The sequence below is a fragment of the Scyliorhinus torazame genome, chromosome 4 (assembly GCF_047496885.1).
Source record: "Scyliorhinus torazame isolate Kashiwa2021f chromosome 4, sScyTor2.1, whole genome shotgun sequence".
In the NCBI taxonomy this organism is placed as follows: domain Eukaryota; kingdom Metazoa; phylum Chordata; class Chondrichthyes; order Carcharhiniformes; family Scyliorhinidae; genus Scyliorhinus; species Scyliorhinus torazame.
In genome coordinates this window covers 339,995,602-340,017,132 of record NC_092710.1, presented here as the reverse complement: position 1 = coordinate 340,017,132, position 21,531 = coordinate 339,995,602, and the positions used below count along the sequence as shown (strand labels likewise).

Sequence of the window (21,531 nt, the reverse complement as noted above, 5' to 3'; positions counted from 1 at the left end):
AAACCCAATGAAAAACATTTATAAAAAAAAAATCAAGAATTCTGTACCACTGCCTTTTAAGGAAGAGAGTTCTAAATATTCAGACTCTGAAAGGACAATTGCTTTTCATCTCTGACTTAAATGAGTGACTCCTTATTTTTAAACTGGATTTGAAACCTGTTCCATTTACCACAGTGATAGTGCCACACAAAGTGACAAAGGGTATTCTCAATCTGATATGAACTTTGTCTTCACAAGGACTGTGCGATGGTAACACACCCAACGGTACTGTCATGGACATAAATTTGTGGAAGGTAGATTTCTGCGGATGTAGTCAAGTGGGTTTTCCCCTTTTGGTTCCCTCTCCACCTGTTGCAGACCCAATTTAGCAGCTACGTCCTTTAGGACTAAGCCAGTAATGGTGCTGCTGAGCCACTCTGGACGTTAAAGTCCTGAGTACATTCTGTGCTTTTGCCACCTATGGTACTTCCACCAGGGTTGTTCTACATGCAGGATTCCTTGCCCAAGTTTGACCTGATGGCATGAAACTTCATGGGGTCCAGACTTGATGTTGAGAGCTCCCAAGGCACTTCTTTCCTGACAGGTCACCCCCAGGTACGGCAGTGATGGTGCCTGGGACTTTGCAAGATATGATTCTGTGAGTGTGACTATGTTAGGCTGTTGCTTGACTGGTCTGTACTATAGCTCTCAATTCTGACACAAGCCAACATATGTTAGTCAGGAGGACTTTGCAGGGTCAACAGGGCTGGGTTTGCTGTTGTCATTTCCATTGCCTCGGTCGATGCTTGTGATTCACTTGGATTCATTCCATTTTTTAGACTTTGTAGTGGTTTGATACAACTGAGTGGCTTGCTGGCCATTTCAGAGGGCATTTAAGAGTCAGCCACATTGCTGGGAGTCTGGAGTCACATGTAGGCCAGGCCAGGAAAGGACAGCAGAATTCTTTTGATATAAAGGGAAATGGTAAAATATGATTGGATAATGAAAACCTAAAAAAAATAACATTGCCTTTTTTGCTCACAGAAGAACATGGTGATGGAAATGGAAGATGAAAGTGCAGCAGTTAGATGGGCATAGATACAGAAATGTGGAAGTAGGGAAAAAATACTAGAACTCCAGATGGGAAAAGCTGGGGCCTTAGTGGTATTTATCTTAGAATGTGAGGAAAATTTGAGAGGAAAGAGCAAAGTTCTTATCACAATCTAATCATCCTCCTAGCTAGAAGCTGCACCTGCCGATTGTCAATGTAGCAAATCTGCCCAAAAAGGGAGAGAGATAAACTGGAAGAGAGAGATAAACTATATTAGTCAGCCTCATCTTGGCAATATGCCAGCCACTTTGAATCAAAAAATGGGATAAACTGATATTGTCTGAAAATTACCACTTAATGAAGAGTAGCCAGCATGGATTTATGAAAGGCAATTTATGTCAGACAAACTTGGTTTTCTGAGGAAATTGGGGAGCATGTTGCATTGGGAACAAATTTCCCAGAGAGGTTCTCAATCGTCTACTGGTTTTTGGTTTTAACTTTGTTTTTTCCCTCCCTCCGAGTTAGTATTACTTACAAACATGCAACATCCTCTAACAGTGCGTTTGGAAGGGCTGAGCTAAGGCCTCCTTTTCATTTATTCATATGGATCAAGTGCCTTTTAGTCTCGAGGCATCGTTTCGATATATAATAAACGTGGTTTACTGATTAGTCACTAGTGCAGTGGACAATCATTGCTTTTATTTTTTCTCTCCCTTCAATGTAATCTTCTATTGTGAACCCCAAATGGATATTTCATAGATTAATGCTTTTACAGTTACTGCACTGTTAAACAGATATTTTCTACATTTGTTTTGCAGATTGCCACACATGAGAAGAAGGCTCATGAAAACTGGGTGAGTTTGAATTGTTGGCCCAGATCAGAACCATTGTGTATAGATTTAATCTGCAGTTTTAGGTTAATATATTTTTTTCTTCTCACAAAAAGGATGAGTAATCTGCAATAGCAGCTTGATTAAAGAGATGTTCATCTACTTGGATAGCATTTAATTGCAGTCTGGTGTTTTCTATGACCAATGTTATCAAAATGTGTGCTTATTCATTTACTAATAAATTTTACTGTGTCACCCCTCCCCAATTTTCTTCCTTTATTAAATACAGTGTCTGTGCTTCATTTCTCACTTTATAGAACAAAAATATGCCATTTGGTCCATCATGTCAGTACCATTTGTTTGCTCAAAGTCTAATCCTGTTATCTGGCAAATCATTTCTGCCATGCTCTGCGTTAAATATTTATTGGAAGTTTTCCTTCCAAGATGAAGTGGGCAGCACAGTAGCATTGTGGATAGCACAATTGCTTCACAGCTCCAGGGTCCCAGGTTCGATTCCGGCTTGGGTCTCTGTCTGTACGGAGTCTGTACATCCTCCCCGTGTGTGCGTGGGTTTCCTCCGGGTGCTCCGGTTTCCTCCCACAGTCCAAAGATGTGCAGATTAGGTGGATTGGCCATGATAAATTGCCCTTAGTGTCCAAAATTGCCCTTCGTGTTGGGTGGGGTTGCTGGGATAGGGTGGAGCTGTTGACCTTGGGTAGGGTGCTCTTTCGAAGAGCCGGTGCAGACTCGATGGGCCGAATGGCCTCCTTCTGCACTGTAAATTCTATGAAAAATGGTCTTAGCATCAAGTAATTGTGGCCAAGAATTTCATGTTCCAGCAACCATCTGTGGAGATAAATTCCACCGTAACCCCTCCTCACTGCTGGTGGTAACACGTTTAACTTCATGTTTCCTCTTCCAGAAGAAATAGAGTATTTTCCAACTTCATCAAAACTTTTATATCTAAAAACTTCAGTTAAATTCCCTCAACTTAGGGCAGCACGGTGGTGCAGTGGTTAGCACTGGGACTGTGGTGCTGAGGACCCGGGTTCGAATCCCGGCCCTGGGTTACTGTCCCCATGTCTGCGTGTATTTCAACCCCCAAAATGTGCAGGTTAGGTGGATTGGCCATGCTAAATTGTCCCTTAATTGGGAAAAAAAATAATTGGGCACTCTAAATTTATATATATTTTTTAAAATTCCCTCAACTTTCCTTGCTCCAGTGAAAACTAGAGTATCCCATGAACCTCCTCAAAACTGCAGATTCCTGTCCTTGGCCTCCTCTTGATGAACCTTCACTGTACTCTCTCTATGGCTTTATTATCTTTTTCTATAATGGGGAACCTAAAACTACATAATATTTTGTCTATTCATTGAATTGTACACATTTATCTTGCATCTTTATTCTTGTACTTTTATGCCCCTGTTTATAAAAGCAATTGGAAATTTCCCTTTTATTTATTTTTCTACCTTTCACAGAATGATTTATTTAATTTTTTATATTCCGTTCATACAATCTGCGAGCTTTTGTATAATCCCTTTCCGTTCTTAAAGTTTTATTTTTAACCTCCCGCTACACTTTTATGTTCTTCAATATTTATCATTCATAAAGATGCCACTCAAACTTGACTCCCAATTTTTTTTTTTAGAATGTTGACTCGTTTCCTACTTTAATCTTTTCAACCCCTGCTGGTAATGTTTTTGTCCCTTACCACCTCAAAACCTCTCTTCCTTTCTCCACTGGCAGTATTTTCTCCCCTTTTCAGCTAAGCCGTCTGCTTTATTCCAGGTTTGGTCATTTTTGCCCTTTTCCTCTTTAGCTTTAGACCTCGTATTTCTCTACTCGGTGATAATAGAATATAGAAAAATACAGCACAGAACAGGCCCTTCGGCCCACGATGTTGGGCCGAACCTTTGTCCTAGATTAATCATAGATTATCATTGAATTTACAGTGCAGAAGGAGGCCATTCGGCCCATTGAGTCTGCACCGGCTCTTGGAAAGAGCACCCTACCCAAAGTCAACACCTCCACCTAACACTAAGGGCAATTTTAGACACTAAGGGCAATTTATCAAGGCCAATCCACCTAACCTGCACATCTTTGGACTGTGGGAGGAAACCGGAGCACCCAGAGGAAACCCACGCAGACACGGGGAGGATGTGCAGACTCCGCACAGACAGTGACCCAGCCAGGAATCGAACCTGGGACCCTGGAGCTATGAAGCAATTGTGCTATCCGCAATGCTACCGTGCTGCCCTTAAGAACAAATAAATCTACACTATATCATTTTACCGTAATCCATGTACCTATCCAATAGCTGCTTGAAGGTCCCTAATGTTTCCGACTCAACTACTTCCACAGGCAGTGCATTCCATGCCTCCACTACTCTCTGGGTAAAGAACCTACCTCTGACATCCCCCGTATATCTTCCACCATTCACCTTAGGTTTATGTCCCCTTGTAATGGTTTGTTCCACCCGGGGAAAAAAGTCTCTGACTGTCTACTCTATCTATTCCCCTGATCATCTTATAAACCTCTATCAATGGCGGGCAGGGTGCAAGCAATTAAGATGATGGCCCTCCCGAGGTTCTTATTTGTATTTCAATGTCTCCCTATACTAATCACCAAGACCATTTTTAATAAAATAGACAGGAGCATCACGAGCTTCGTGTGGGCAGGGAAAGTTCCGAGAGTAAGGAGGGGGTTCCTTCAGCGTAGTAGGGACAGAGGAGGATTGGCACTACCGAACTTGGGCGATTACTATTGGGCCGCAAATGTGGCAATGATACGTAAATGGATGATGGAGGGTGAGGGAGCGGCGTGGAAAAGACTGGAGAGAAAGTCCTGTAAAGGGACGAGTTTAGAGGCGCTGGTGACGGCGCCGCTACCGATCTCACCTAAAAAGTTTACCACGAACCCGGTGGTGGCGGCAACATTGAATATCTGGGGACAGTGGAGGCGACAGAGAGGGGTGCGGGGAGCCCTGGTGGGGTCCCCAATCAGGAACAACCATAGGTTCGCCCCAGGAAGAATGGATGGAGGATTTCAGAGCTGGTACCAGTTGGGAATTAGGAGGGTGGGAGATTTATTTATAGATGGGACTTTTGCGAGCTTGGGAGCATTGGAGGAAAAGTATAAGTTGCCCCGGGGAAATTTCTTGAGATATATGCAGGTGAGGGCGTTTACTAGACAACAGGTGAGGGAATTTCCGTTGCTCCCGACACAGGGGATACAGGACAGGGTGCTTTCAGGGGTGTGGGTCGGAGAGGGCAAGGTGTCAGAGATTTACCGAGAGATGAGGGAAGAGGGAGAGGAGTCGGTGGGCGAACTAAAAGGAAAGTGGGAAGAAGAACTAGGGGAGGAGATAGAGGAAGGTATGTGGGCTGATGCCCTAAGCAGGGTAAATTCCTCTTCCTCATGCGCCAGGCTTAGCCTGATTCAATTTAATACATAGAGCACACATAACGGGAGCAAGATTGAGCAGGTTCTTCGGAGTGGAGGACAAATGTGGGAGGTGTGGCGGGAGCCCGGCAAACCACGCACATATGTTTTGGGCGTGCCCGGCACTGGAAGGGTATTGGAAGGGAGTGACGGGAGTGATTTCGCGGGTGGTGAAGGCCCGGGTCAAACCAGGCTGGGGGTTAGCTCTATTTGGAGTTGCGGAAGAGCCGGGAGTGCAGGAGGCGAAAGAGGCCGACGTTGTGGCCTTTGCGTCCCTAGAAGCCCGGCGCAGGATCCGTCTCGTGGAAGGAGGCAAAACCCCCCGGACTGGAGGCCTGGGTAAATGATATGGCGGGGTTCATTAAACTGGAGCAGATAAAGTTTGCCCTGAGAGGATCAGCTCAAGGGTTCACCAGGCGGTGGCAGCCATTTCTCGACTACCTAGGGAAACGTTAGAGGGAAGACAGATGACCAGCAGCAGCAACCCAGGGGGAAGGGGGGGGAGGGGGTTAGTTTAGTTTAGGTCAAAGATAAAGGGGTTTTGTTACTTGTGTATTGTTAAAAATTTCTGTATTATTGTTACGTTTGCTTTGTAAGAGGGGAAAAATTGTTGTTTGGGAAAAATTTTTTAATAAAACATATTTAAAAAATAATAAACCTCTATCAAGTCGCCCCTCATCCTTCTCCGTTCTAATGAGAAAAGGCCTAGCACCCTCAACCTTTCCTCGTAAGACCTACTCTCCATTCCAGGCAACATCCTGGTAAATCTCCTTTGCACCTTTTCCAAAGCTTCCACATCCTTCCTAAAATGAGGCGACCAGAACTGTACATAGTACTCCAAATGTGGCCTTACCAAAGTTTTGTACAGCTGCATATCACCTCACGGCTCTTAAATTCAATCCCTTTGTTAATGAACGCTAGCACACCATAGGCCTTCTTCACAGCTCTATCCACTTGAGTGGCAACTTTCAAAGATGTATGAACATAGACCCCAAGATCTCTCTGCTCCTCCACATTGCCAAGAACGCTACCGTTAACCGTGTATTCCGCATTCATATTTGTCCTTCCAAAATAGACAACCTCACACTTTTCAGGGTTAAACTCCATCTGCCACTTCTCAGCCCAGCTCTGCATCCTATCTATGTCTCTTTGCAGCCGACAACAGCCCTCCTCACTATCCACAACTCCACCAATCTTCGTATCGTTTGCAAATTTACTGACCCACCCTTCAACTCCCTCATCCAAGTCATTAATGAAAATCACAAACAGCAGAGGACCCAGAACTGATCCCTGCGGTACGCCACTGGTAACTGGGATCCAGGCTGAATATTTGCCATCCACCACCACTCTCTGACTTCTATCGGTTAGCCAGTTCGTCATCCAACTGGCCAAATTTCCCACTATCCCATACCTCTTTACTTTCTGCATAAGCCTACCATGGGGAACTTTATCAAATGCCTTACTAAAACCCATGTACACTACATCCACTGTTTTACCTTCATCCACATGCTTGGTCACCTCCTCAAAGAATTCAATAAGACTTGTAAGGCAAGACCTACCCCTCACAAATCCGTGCTGACTATCCCTAATCAAGCAGTGTCTTTCCAGATGCTCAGAAATCCTATCCTTCAGTACCCTTTCCATGACTTTGCCTACCACCGAAGTAAGACTAACTGGCCTGTAATTCCCAGGGTTATCCCTAGTCCCTTTTTTGAACAGGGGCATGACATTCGCCACTCTCCAATCCCCTGGTATCACCCGTATGATCATTGCCAATGGCTCTGCAATTTGATCTCTTGCTTCCCATAGAATCTTTGGATATATCCCATCAGGCCCAGGGGACTTGTCTATCCTCAAGTTTTTCAAAATGCCCAACACAATCTTCCTTCCTAACTAGTATCTCCTCGAGCTTATCAGTCTGTTTCACACTGTCCTCTCCAACAATATGGCCCCTCTCATTCGTAAATACTGAAGAAAAGTACTCGTTCAAGACACCTCCTATCTCTTCAGACTCAATACACAATCTCCCGCTACTGTCCTTGATGGACCTACTCTCGCTCCAGTCATTCTCATATTTCTCACATATATGTAAAAGGCCTTGGGGTTTTCCTTGACCATACCCTCCAAAGATCTTTCATGCCCTCTCTTAGCTCTCCTAATCCCTTTCTTCAGTTCCCTCCTGGCTGCCTTGTATCCTTCCAGCGCCCTGTCTGAACCTTGTTTCCTCAGCCAAAGACGTTCAACCTCTTGTCAATCATGGTTCCCTCACTCGACCTGCCTGACAGGGACATACATATCAAGGACACGTAGTATCTGTTCCTTGAACAAGTTCCACAGTTCAATTGTGTCCTTCCCTGACAGCCTATGTTCCCAACTTATGCACTTCAGTTCTTGTCTGACAGCATCGTATTTGACCTTCCCCCAATTGTAAATCTTGCCCTGTTGCATGCACCTATCCCTCTCAGTTACAGAATTGTGGTCACTAGCTCCAAAATGCTCCCCCACTAACAAATCTATCACTTGTCCTGGTTCATTACCAAGTACCAAATCCAATATGACCTCTCCTCTAGTCGGACAATCTACATACTGTGTTAGAAAAGCTTCCTGGACACACTGCACAAACACCATCCCATCCAAACGATTTGATCTAAAGAGTTTCCACTCGATATTTGGGAAGTTGAAGTCACCCATGACTACTACCCTGTGACTTCTGCACCTTTCCAGAATCTGTTCCTCCACATCTCTGCTGCTATTGGGGGGGCCTATAGAAAATTCCCAACAAGGTGACTGCTCCTTTCCTATTTCTGACTTCAACCCATACTACCTCAGTAGGCAGATACTCCTCGAACTGCCTTTCTGCAGCTGTTATACTATCTCTCATTACCAATGCCCCCCCCACCTCTTTTACCACTCTCCCTCATCTTATTGAAACATCTATAACCAGGAACCTCCAACAACCATTTCTGCCCCTCTTCTATCCAAGTTTCCGTGATGGCCACAACATCGTAGTCCCAAGTACCGATCCATGCCTTAAATTCACCCACCTTATTCCTGATGCTTCTTGAGTTGAAGTATACACACTTCAACCCATCTCCGTGCCTGCAAGTACTCTCCTTTGTCAGTGTTACCTTCCCCACTGACTCACTACGCGCTTTGGAGCCCTGAACATCGGCTACCTTAGTTGCTGGACTACAAATCCGGTTCCCATTCCCCTGCCAAATTAGTTTAAACCCTCCTGAAGTGTACTAGAACACCTCCCTCCCAGGATATTGGTGCCCCTCTGGTTCAGATGCAACCTGTCCTGCTTGTACAGGTCCCACCTTCCCCAGAATGCGCTCCAATTATCCAAATACCTGAAGCCCTCCCCCCTACACCATTCCTGCAGCCACGTGTTCAACTGTAGTCTCCCTATTCCTAGCCTCGCTATCACGTGGGACCGCCAACAAACCAGAGATGACAACTCTGTCTGTCCTGGCTTTTAACTTCCAGCCTAACTCCCTAAACTCGTTTATTACATCCACACCCCTTTTCCTACCGATGTCGTTGGTACCAATGTGCACCACGACTTCTGGCTGCTCCCCCTCCCCCTTAAGGATCCTGAAGACACGATCCGAGACGTCATGGACCATGGCACCTGGGAGGCAACAAACCATCCGAAAGTCTCACCCTTGCCCACAGAACCGCCTGTCTGTACCTCTAACTATTGAGTCCCCTATAACTAGTGCTCTCCTAATCTCCCCCCTTCCCTTCTGAGCCCCAGAGCCGGACCTCACGCCAGAGACCTGGTCACTGCAGCCTACCCCTGCTAGGTAATCCCCCCTGCAACAGTATCTAAAGTGGTATACTTATTGTTGAGAGGAGTGGCCACAGGTGATGCCTGCACTGACTGCTTCCTCCTCTTCCCACCTCTAACTGTTACCCAGCTACCTTTGTTCTCAGGTGTAACTATGTCCCTGTTGCTTCTATCTATCACCCCCTCAGCTTCCCGAATGATCCTCAGTTCATCCAGCTCCAGTTCCCTAACACGGTCTGTAATGTTACAGCATTACAAATTTATAGAAGCAGTTTCTGTTATAATATAGATATAGTTTCTGATTGGAAAACTGATCATAAAAAATGTTAATTCAAAATTTCTGGTACTCCAACAGCTAAGTGCACGCTCAGCTGAAAGAACACTTACTGAAGAAAAGAGGGAGACTGCAAATTTGAGGCAAAAGTAAGTGATATTTGCAATTGTCTCCAGTGCTTCATTTACACCTCAGCGTGGATCTGTGCAGGATAGGTTATATCTGTATTATCTGGTTGAATTCTTTGAGACCACGAGCATGAGGAATAAGCGAATATCTATGGATGTGGTCTACATGACTGCCAAAGACATTTAGTATTACAAGAGATTATTAGTAAACGTTGGTGGCAACTTTGACCGTGATTGGTAATTGGTTGAGAAGTAAGAAACCATGTAGGGATACTAGGAATGTTTGATTCTCAAGATGTGACACACAATCCCTACAGAGCAGAAGGAGGCCAATCAGCCTATCGAGTCTGCACCAACCCTCCAAAAGAGCACACCACCTAGGCCCAAACCCCCAGCGTGTCAGCTTTCAACAATGTGAGAGAAACAGCAGAGTGTTATGCATCCAAGTTTTCATCAGATAATAATAAATTGCGCGGAAGTGAATAGGAAGTTACAATGGGACGCAAACTGTTGCTGGACAAAACTATAGTGGATTTAATAGAACCATAGAAAATAAGAAAGAGGCCATTTGACCCTTCGAGCCTGCTCTGCCATTCATTTTGATCATGGCTGCCCATTCAGCTCAATAGCCTGATCCTGCCACCCCCTCCCCCCCATATCCTTTGACCCCATTGCCCCAAGTGCTATATCTAACTGCTTCTTGAAAATATATGTTTTAGCCTCAACTACTTTTTGTGGTAGTGAATTCCACAGGCAGACCATACTCTGGGTGAAGGAATTTCTCCTCATCTCTTAAATGGTCTACCCCGTATCCTCAGACTGTGGCGCCTGGTTCTCGACACCCCCACCATCAGGAAGATCCTTCTTGCATCAATCCTGTTGAGTCCTGTTAGAATTTTATATGTTTCTATGAGATCCCCCTCATTCTGCTGAACTCGAACGAATAAAATCCTGACCAACTCGATCTCTCCATATGTCAGTCCTGCCATCCCAGGGATCAGTCTGGTAATTGTGTAATTGTAGCAAGACATCCCTGCTCCTGTACTCAAATCCGCACTATGAAGGCCAACATACCATTTGCCTTCTTTACCATCTGCTGTACCTGCATGCTTACCTTCAGCAACTGGTGTATGAGGACACCCAGGTCTCGTTGCATATTCCCTCTCCTCATTTTTTTTTTTTTTTAATTTGGAGTACCCAATTCATTTTTTCCAATTAAGAGGCAATTTGGTGTGACCAATCTACCTACTCTGCACATTTTTGGGTTGTGGGGGCGAAATCCACGCAAACACGGGGAGAATGTGCAAACTCCACATGGACAGTGACCCAGAGCCGGGATTGAACCTGGGACCTCCGCGCCGTGAGGCAGCAGTGCTAACCACTGCACCATCGTGCTGCCCCCTCTCTCTCTTAATTTAAGGCCATTCTGCCTTCTGCCTTCCCATTTTTGCCACCAAAGTGGATAACCTCACATTTATCCAAATTATACTGCATCTGCCATTCATTTGTCCACTCACTCACAGTGAAGGATCCCTGCATCCTCCACACAGCTCACCCTCCCACATGCTTTGCGTCATCTGTAAATTAGGAGATATTACATTTAGTTCCCTCATCTAAATCATTTATATAATATGGTATATCCCTCTGGTACCCCACTAGTCACTGCCTGCCATTTGGAAAAAGACCCATTTATTCCTACTCTTTGTTTCCTGTCTGCCCATTGGTTCTCTATCAGTCTCAATACACTATCCCTAATCCCATGCAATTTAATTTTACACGCTAATTCCTTATGTGGGACTTTGTTGAAAGCCTTCTGGAAGTCCAATTAAATCACACCCACTGGCTCAGCCTCATCAGCTGTACTAGTTACATCCTCAAAGAATTCCAGTAGATTTGCCTTTCATAAATCCAATCAGACTCGCTCCGTTCCTGCCACTGTTTTTCAAGTGCTTTGCTATGGCATCTTTGATAATGGATTCTAGAATTTTTCCCCACGACGGAGGTCAGGCTTACTGGTCTATAATTCCTTGTTTTCTCTCTAACATGCTTTTTAAATAGTGGAGTTACATTAGCTACCTTCCAATTTGTAGAAACTGTTCCAAAGTCTATAAAATCTTGGAAGATGACCACCAGTGGTCCTCTATTTCTAGGGCCACTTCCTTAAGTTCTCTGATGTAGATGAACAGGTCCTGGGGATTTATCAGCCTTCAATTCCATCAATTTACCCAGCACCATTTCTCTATTAATACTGATAACCTTCAGTTCCTCCCTCTCACTAAACTGTGTTCACCAGAATTTCTGGTATGTAATTTGTGTCCTCCTTTGTGAAGACAGAACCAAAGTATGTATTTAGTTGGTCAGCCATTTCTTTGTTCCCCATTTATAAATTTCCCTGGTTCTGACCTCAAGGGACCTACAATTGTCTTCACCATTCTTTTTCTCTTCATGTAGCTATAGAAACTTTACAGTCAGTTTTTATGTTCCCCTCAAGCTTACTCTGGTATTCTATTTTCACCTTCTCAATCAATCCCTTAGTCCTTCTTTTCTGAATTCGAAACTGCTCCCAATCCTCCAGTCTGTTGATTTTCTTGGTTAATATGTGTGCTACTTCCTTGGATCAAATGCAATCTCTAATTTCCCTTGTAAACCATGGATTGGCCACCTTTCCAGTTTTACTTTTGTGCCAGCCAGGAATAAACAATTGTTGCAGCTCCTCCATGCGCTCCTTCTATGTTTACCATTGCCTCTTCACTGTCATTGCCTATCCCTTTAAGTAACGTTTCCCAATCTGTCATAGTCAACTTGCTTGTCATAACTTGATGCAAAATTCTATCATATTATGTTTGCTCATCCCCAAGGGGTCTCACACAGCTAGATTGCCAATGATTCATTTCTCATTGCACAACACCCAGTCTAGGATGGTCTGTTCTCTAGTTGGTTCCTTAATGTATTTGTCCAGAAAACCATCCTGTATATATTCCATAAATTCCTCCTCCACAGTATTTTGATTAATCTATATGAAGATTAAAATCACCTACAATTACAGATGTTCTTTTATCACATGAGTCTCTAATTTCCTGTTTAATGCCCTTCCCAACATCACCACTGCAGTTTGGGATCTGAATTCAACCCTTACTATTGTTTTTATCCCTTGGTGTTTCTCAGCTCTACCCATACAGATTCCACATCGTCAGAACCAATATCCTTCTTCACTAGTGCATTAATCTCCTCTTGAACCAGCAATGCAACTCCACCGTCTTTCCCTTCCTAAATACTGAATACCCCTGGATGGTCAGTTCCCATCCCGGGTCACCCTGCAGTCATGTCTCCGTAATCCCGACTATATGATAGCAACTTACGTCTATTTGTGTGATTAACATGGAAAGTGAGAGGTCATCCATAAGACTTAAGACCATAAGACATAGGAGCGGAAGTAAGGCCATTCGGCCCATCGAGTCCACTCCGCCATTCAATCATGGCTGATTTCAACTCCATTTACCCGCTCTCTCTCCATAGCCCTTAATTCCTCGAGAAATCAAGAATTTATCAACTTCTGTCTTAAAGACACTCAACATCCCGGCCTCCACCGCCCTCTGTGGCAATGAATTCCACAGACCCACCACTCTCTGGATGAAGAAATTTCTCCTCATCTCTGTTCTAAAGTGACTCCCTTTTATTCTAAGGCTGTGCCCCCGGGTCCTAGTCTCCCCTGCTAATGGAAACAACTTCCCTACATCCACCCTATCTAAGCCATTCATTATCTTGTAAGTTTCTATTAGATCTCCCCTCAACCTCCTAAACTCCAATGAATATAATCCCAGGATCCTCAGACGTTCATCGTATGTTAGGCCTACCATTCCTGGGATCATCCGTGTGAATCTCCTCTGGACCCGCTCCAGTGCCAGTATGTCCTTCCTGAGGTGTGGGGCCCAAAATTGCTCACAGTATTCTAAATGGGGCCTAACTAATGCTTTATAAAGCTTCAGAAGTACATCCCTGCTTTTATATTCCAAGCCTCTTGAGATGAATGACAACATTGCATTTGCTTTCTTAATTACGGACTCAACCTGCAAGTTTACCTTTAGAGAATCCTGGACTAGGACTCCCAAGTCCCTTTGCACTTCAGCATTATGAATTTTGTCACCGTTTAGAAAATAGTCCATGCCTCTATTCTTTTTTCCAAAGTGCAAGACCTCGCACTTGCCCACGTTGAATTTCATCAGCCATTTCTTGGACCACTCTCCTAAACTGTCTAAATCTTTCTGCAGCCTTCCCACCTCCTCAATACTACCTGCCCCTCCACCTATCTTTGTATCATCGGCAAACTTAGCCAGAATGCCCCCAGTCCCGTCATCTAGATCGTTAATATATAAAGAGAACAGCTGTGGCCCCAACACTGAACCCTGCGGGACACCACTCGCCACCGGTTGCCATTCCGAAAAAGAACCTTTTATCCCAACTCTCTGCCTTCTGCCTGACAGCCAATCGTCAATCCATGTTAGTACCTTGCCTCGAATACCATGGGCCCTTATTTTACTCAGCAGTCTCCCGTGAGGCACTTTATCAAAGGCCTTTTGGAAGTCAAGATAGATAACATCCATTGGCTCTCCTTGATCTAACCTATTTGTTATCTCTTCAAAGAACTCTAACAGGTTTGTCAGGCACGACCTCCCCTTACTAAATCCATGCTGACTTGTCCTAATCTGACCCTGCACTTACAAGAATTTAGAAATCTCATCCTTAACAATGGATTCTAGAATCTTGCCAACAACCGAGGTTAGGCTAATTGGCCTATAATTTTCCATCTTTTTCCTTGTTCCCTTCTTGAACAGGGGGGTTACAACAGCGATTTTCCAATCCTCTGGGACTTTCCCGGACTCCAGTGACTTTTGAAAAATCATAACTAACGCCTCCACTATTTCTTCAGCTATCTCCTTTAGAACTCTAGGATGTAGTCCATCTGGGCCCGGAGATTTATCAATTTTTAGACCTCTTAGTTTCTCTAGCACTTTCTCCTTTGTGATGGCTACCACATTCAACTCTGCCCCCTGACTCTCCGGAATTGGTGGGATATTACTGTGAAGACTGACGCAAAGTACTTATTTAGTTCCTCAGCTATTTCCTTGTCTCCCATCACAAAATTACCAGCGTCATTTTGGAGCGGCCCAATGTCAACTTTTGCCTCCCGTTTGTTTTTAATGTATTTAAAGAAGCTTTTACTATCATTCCTAATGTTACTGGCTAGCCTACCTTCATATTTGATCCTCTCTTTCCTTATTTCTCTCTTTGTTATCCTCTGTTTGTTTTTGTAGCCTTCCCAATCTTCTGACTTCCCACTACTCTTTGCCACATTATAGGCTTTCTCTTTTGCTTTGATGCATTCCCTAACTTCCTTTGTCAGCCATGGCTGCCTAATCCCCCCCCTCTGATAACCTTTCTTTTCTTTGGGATGAACCTCTGCACTGTGTCCTCAATTACTCCCAGAAACTCCTGCCATTGCTGTTCTACTGTCTTTCCCACTCGGCTCTGCTCCCAGTCGATTTTCGTCAGTTCCTCCCTCATGCCCCTGTAGTTACCTTTATTTAACTGTAACACCTTTACATCTGATTCTACCTTCTTTCTTTCAAATTGGAGATTGAATTCTACCATATTATGATCACTGCCTCCTAAGTGCTCCCTTACTTTAAGATCTTTAATCAAGTCTGGCTCATTACATAACACTAAGTCCAGAATGGCCTGTTCCCTCGTGGGCTCCATCACAAGCTGTTCCAAAAAGCCCTCCTGTAAACATTCAATGAATTCCCTTTCCTTGGGTCCACTGGCAGCATTATTTACCCAGTCTTAGGAGCAGAGTTAGGCCACTCGGCCCATCGAGTCTGCTCCACCAATCATGGCAAATATTTTTCTCATCCCCATTCTCCTGCCTTCTCTTCATAAGCCCTAATCCCCCTATTAATTAAGAACCTATCTATCTCTGTCTTAAAGCCACTCAATCTGCAGCAAAAAGTTCCATCACCCTCTGGCTGAAGAAATTCCTCCTCGTGTCAATTTTAAAGGATCGTCCCTTCAGTCTGAGGCTGTGCCCTCGGTTTCTAATTTCTCCTACTAGTGGAAACATCCTCTCCAAGTACAATCTATACAGGCCTCTCAGTACCTTGTTTCAATAAGATCCCCCCTCACCCTTCTGAAGTCCTGAGTACAGACCCAGAGTCCTCAACTGTCCTCATATGACGAGATCTGAGAAAGACAAATGAAATGGTGAGAGACTAAGAACTGGAGAAGCAAATGGATTTGGGCGTCAAGAATTAATGGGGAAATATAAAAGGTTTAGAATTCAAAATTGAGCAAGCGATTCTAAATTGTGGAAAAGTGATGCTACAACCAGTCAGACTCAATTTGGAATATAGCATCTATTTCTAGCTACCTCCCCCGAGGAAAAATCTGTTGGATATGGAATGGGGTACAACACAGATTTACTGCTGTGATACTGAGGCTTAAAAGCTTAAATTGTGATAACTGGATGCATAAACGTGGCTTGCATTCCTTTGAATTTAGATGGTGATTTCACCGAGCTATTTAAATAGATTAAGGGATTTGATACAGTAAATACAAGAAAAAATTTCTCTGAGACATCCAGAACAAGGGCATAACCTAAAAGGTGGTGTATTCAGGAGTGAAATCCGGTTGGAGGATATTACATAAAAGGTATTGGAAATCTGGAATACATTCTTCCACAGACTGTGTATGTTAAAAACAATAGCTTTTTGTTAGCTAACTGTGTCAATGGATATTGAAGTGTCAAAGTCAAGTAAATAATCTTTATTATTGTCACAAGTAGGCTTACATTAACACTGCAATGAAGTTACTGTGAAAGTCCCCTAGTCGCCATATTCCGGCACCTGTTCGGGTACAAAAGGGAGTATTCGGAATGTCCAACTTATCTTTCAGGACTTGTGGGTGGAAACCGGAGCACCTGGAGGAAACCCACGTAGACACGGAGAGAACGTGCAGACTCCGCACAGACAGTGACCCAAATGGAACTGCAATATAGATCAGACATGACCTTGTTCTACCATGCAGTTAGATCAAGGGACTGAATGACCTATTCTTGCTCTTAAAATTACAAACTTGCGTGGAATAGAATTAAATATTTCCATTTTGTCATTTCAGGATGATCGAGTTGAACCAGAAACTTTCCCAGGTTCAAAGGCCTTCAATAATTAAGCCAACGCCAGGTAGACCTGATTTCCTGGGCCCCCCAGGAGCACCCCCACCCCTTGGAGTAGCACACCGAGGTAAGAAGTTGTATATTTACTCGTGTACGTTCCTGGGATACAAAGATTGCATTTGACCAATTCCTCTTTCAGATCACAATGACAATTGTTACAGTGCAGAAGGAGGCCACTGTCTCTCCAAACTGGCGCCATGACTGTGTGCCATTCATCTGCCTTTTTCCCATTCCCCTACACTGGGGTTCACTGGGTTTATGTTTTTGGGTCACTTTGTAAAGGTCATTGCTGTTAAATTACTTGAAATATGCAGATCAATATGTGTACCTTGCTGAGTCATTTTATGAAAAATGTCATTGTGAAAAGAAAATCTCCAGGTCCCAAATCATTTCCAAAGAAACCTCAACAGCTAAAATTGAGCGGGGATTTTGGTAGAAGTGATCCTGCAACCAACTGATCAGATCTAAGCTCAGCAGTCTTGCAACATCCAGTCATGAATGGTGGTGGACAACTAAACAATTAACTGAAGGAGGAGGCTCCCCAAATATCCCGATGCTCAATGATGGGAGAGCCCAGCACATTACTGCAAAAGGCAAGGCTGAGACATTTGCCAAGTAGGTGATCCATTTCTGAGGCCTCCTCAAGTTTTCAGCCAATTCGATTCACTCAGGATACAGCAAAGGCTTTGGTCCTGGCCGATATAGTGACATTTTGTGCTCTAGAATTACTCATGTCACAAGCGATTGTGTTCCAGTACAGCTTCAACATTGGCATCTACCCAGCAATGTGCAAAATTGCCCAAAGAGGCCCCGTACACAAAAAGCAGGACACATCAAACCTGGCCAATTATTGACATGTCTACTCTCGATCATGAGTAAGCTGATAGAAGGGGTCATCAACAGCATTATCGGGTAGCACTTGCTGAGCAATAACCTCATTTACGCTCAATTTGTGTTCTGCCATGATCACTAAGCTGACCTCATTACAGCCTTAGTCCAAGCATGAAAGAAGAGCTGAACTTGAGGTATGGTGACATCCATCTCCTACAAACGAGGATCTAACCACCATCCCATGGCATTACCATCACTGAATCCTCCACAATCAACATCCTGGGGGTTATCATTGATCAGAAACTGAACTGGACTAGCCATATTAATACTGTGGCTACCAGAGCAGGTAAAAGGCTAGGAATCCTACGACGGGTAACTCATCTCCTGACCCCAAAAGCCTGTCCACCATCTACAAGGCACAAGTCAGGAGTGTGATGGAATGCTCTACACTTACTTGGATGAGTGCAGCTCCAACAACACTCAAGCTCAACACCATCCAGGACAAAACAGCCCGTTTGATTGCTCCCCTTCCACAGACATTCAAACTCTCCACCACCGACTAACAGTGGCAGTCGTGCGTACCATCTGCAAGATGCACTGCAGTAACTCACCAAGGTTCCTTAGTCAGCACCTTCCAAACTCACTGCCACTACCACCTAGAAGGACAAGAGCAGCAGATACCTGGGAACCCCACCACCCGGAGGTTCCCCTCCAAGTCATTCACCATCCTGACTTATCGCCGTTCCTTCACTGTTGCTGGGACAAAATCCTGGAACTCGCTCCCTAAAAGCACAGTGGGTGTACCTACACCTCCAGTACTGCAGTTGTTCAAGAAGGCATCTCGCCACCACCTTCTGAAGGGCAGATAGGGATGGGCAATAAATGCTGGCCTAACCAGCGATGCCCACATTTTAAAAATCAGCGACTACCCTTGTCATCTACACAGCATTTGACTGAGTTTGGTATCGAGGAGACCGAGCTAAACTGGAGTCGGGGGGAATTGGAGCAAAAATAAATGCAAATTACTGCGGATGTTGGAATCTGAAACCAAAAAGAAAATGCTGAAAAATTTCAGCTTTGCTTTGACAAAGAGTCATTAGACTCGAAACGTTAGCTCTTTTCTCTCCCTGCAGATGCTGCCAGACCAGCTGAGATTTTCCAGCATTTTCTTTCTGGAATTGGCACAAACTCTCCACTGGTTGGAGTCCTAGCTGGCACAAAGGAAGATGGTTGTGGATGTTGGAGGTCAATCATCTCAGCCCTGGGAAATCACTTCAGGAGTTGAAGGGTAGTGTCCTAGGCCCAACCATCTACCCAGGGCAAAGCACCCTACTTGATTGGCACCCCGTCCACCACCTTCAGAATCCACTCCCTCCACCACTGATGCACCTTGTTGACTGTGTGAAATGCATTGCATCAAGTCTACTTCTACAGCACCTTCCTAAACCACAACCACAAAAAGGACAAGAGAACACCACTGCTTGCATGTTGCCCTCCTCTTGGAAGAGGTTACTATCGACATACTGGATACATTGGTGATCATCTTTTATTGGAAAGATTCTGGAATGGTTCCTGAAGATTGGAAGGTAGAAAATGAGACCCCACTATTTAAGAAGGGAGTGAGAGAGAGAGAAAAAAGGGAACTACAGACCTGAACATCAGTAGTTGAGAACATTTGAGAATCTGTTCTTAAGGATGTGATAAATAGATACTTAGACAATCATGATCTGATTGGGCATAGTCAGCATGGATTTACGAATGGGAAATCATGTTTGACAAACTAATTGGTATTTCTTTGAAGATGTTATCAACAAAATTGATAATTAAATATTTTTATTCAGACAAAAGTTTTCATTATACACAAACGACAATGCAATAAACGCCCAATTCGCCCAAACACCCCCCCACACCCCGCCCATGAGAGGAAAAATAACCTTGATACAAAATGCAGAGACAATCCCCAATAGCTGACAGTAACCAGCTCCCTGAAAAAGGAGATGGAAAGCTGCCACCTCGAGTTGAACTCTTCCACCGACTGCCTCATGGTCTACTTCATCTTCTCCAGGTACAAACATTTCATCAGGTCCCCCAGTCCCGCCAAGGCCTTGGGTGGCACCGGGGACCTCCATCCAAGCAGAACTTGCTTCCGGGCAATTACCGAGGCAAACGCTAGTACATCTGCCCTCGTCCCCGTCTGCAGCTATCCAATACTCCAGAAATGGCGACCAACGAGCACGGTTCCAGCTGAATGCTCAAAATCCCTGACTTTGTATCAACAAAGTAGAGCCAGAAAATATCGAGCTTGGGGCAAGATCAAAACATATGCGTTTGATTTGCCGGCCCCATAGAGCACCGCTCACACCCAACCTCCACCCCTGAGAAGAGTCACTTATACATGCCCTGGTCAGGTGGCACCCTGTGCACCACCGGGCTTAACCTCGTGCATGAGGAGGTGAAAAGTTGACCCTGTGAAGAGCCTCACTCCAAACCATCCCCCCCCCGCCCCCGCCGGCCAAAGACCAAACGCAACTCTTTTTCCCCCCCCCACCAAATCTTCTTTACCTCCTCCAATGACTCCTGCTAACATCTGTCCATAGAGCAGGAACTTCTCTAACTACTGGTCCAGGTCTGCAAATCTGCCTTCCAGAACCATGACCCTAAACCTCTCCACCCACGCCCAGTCCCATGCCCTAAATGTTGAACCTAAGGCAGACAGCACAAACCATAGTTCCTGCATATCAGAGCCAACAGTGGCATAGAGCCCATTTTTAAATGCTGCCTAAACTGATTCCAAATTCTCGAGAGAATATTCATCTTCACCTTCTGTACTCTTCCTGCTAAGGTCAGAGGGAGGGTGTCCCATCTTTTTAAAATTAAGTTTATAGAGCGTACCCAGATTCCCAGATAGAAATCTAGTCCTGGCCAGACAAAACAGCAGCTTCACCAGAAAATATTCACTCTTGCTCAGATTCAGCTTGTACCCTGAAAAGAGGTCAAACGTCCTGAGCACCTCCATCTCCCTCACATTGGAGAGGAATGTGTGACAGCAACAAATCAACCGCATATAAGGGCAGTCTGTGCTTCCTACCTCCACGCTTTATCCCTTTCCACCCGGTAGACTACCTCAGAGCAATGGCTAGCCTCTTATTTGCTACAGTAAACAACAGTGGAGACAATGGACACCCTGTCTTGTACACCTGTTCAGTTGGAAATAACCCGAGCTTCGGGCGTTCAAATATACACTTGCTGTGACCAAATACAGCTCGTAATCTTCTCCAGCTCTATCGGCATCTCCAATTGCTGCTTTCTCTCCTCCACCTCTGGGAAGGTCTAACCATCCAAAAATTGCTTCATTGATGCACCATCCTCTGGAGGTTCTGACTCCTACAACCCATGATAAAAGGCCTGAAACACTTCATCGACCCTCTCTGGGGCAGAAACCAACCTGCCACCCGAGTCCCTAACCGCACTGTCTCCCAGGAGGCAACCTGCCGCCTGTTGCTCTTTTTAACCTTAGTCTATTTGCTCTGTTTACGTCACCTTTGCTCATGAGTCGCCAGGTATCTTTATGATACCGCCACGTGGTTCAAGTTCAGGTTATGATTAATACAGCACACCGCTTAGTAAGGATTAAAACAACAGTCATTTATTATATACAACAAGCAATATTAATACCCTAATACTACTATTTATATAATAAACTATCACTACTGGCCAATACTTAACTTAGGAAGAGTCCACCAGGTCAGGGAAACGAATGGCTTGTCCAATCAGATCTGGCTCGTCGGTGTCTAGGTGTCTCTACCGGATAGAGATCGCTGGATTCAAACTTACTATTGCCGGTTGCTGTTCTTGCGAAGGTCTCGAGCAGGCGAAGAGGAGAGAGAGCTGAACTTGGCCCCTCACTTTTATAGGGCCCAGGGGCTTCCCGCCTCCCGGGGCGGCCCGTGACCCTGAGTCCCAAGTGATTGGATT

The 21,531-nt window shown here is 44.7% G+C and overlaps 1 protein-coding gene across 2 annotated transcripts in view; it reads left to right on the top strand.

The window, feature by feature from the left end:
- Positions 1-21,531, top strand: part of mia3 (MIA SH3 domain ER export factor 3) — a 202,134-nt gene that overhangs the window by 129,913 nt on the left and 50,690 nt on the right. For both annotated transcript variants that reach the window (XM_072500262.1, XM_072500261.1), the window contains exons 21-23: positions 1,849-1,884; positions 9,451-9,518; positions 16,668-16,792. In XM_072500262.1, the coding sequence (XP_072356363.1) occupies positions 1,849-1,884; positions 9,451-9,518; positions 16,668-16,792 (229 nt within the window). The remainder of the gene's footprint in view (positions 1-1,848; positions 1,885-9,450; positions 9,519-16,667; positions 16,793-21,531) is intronic.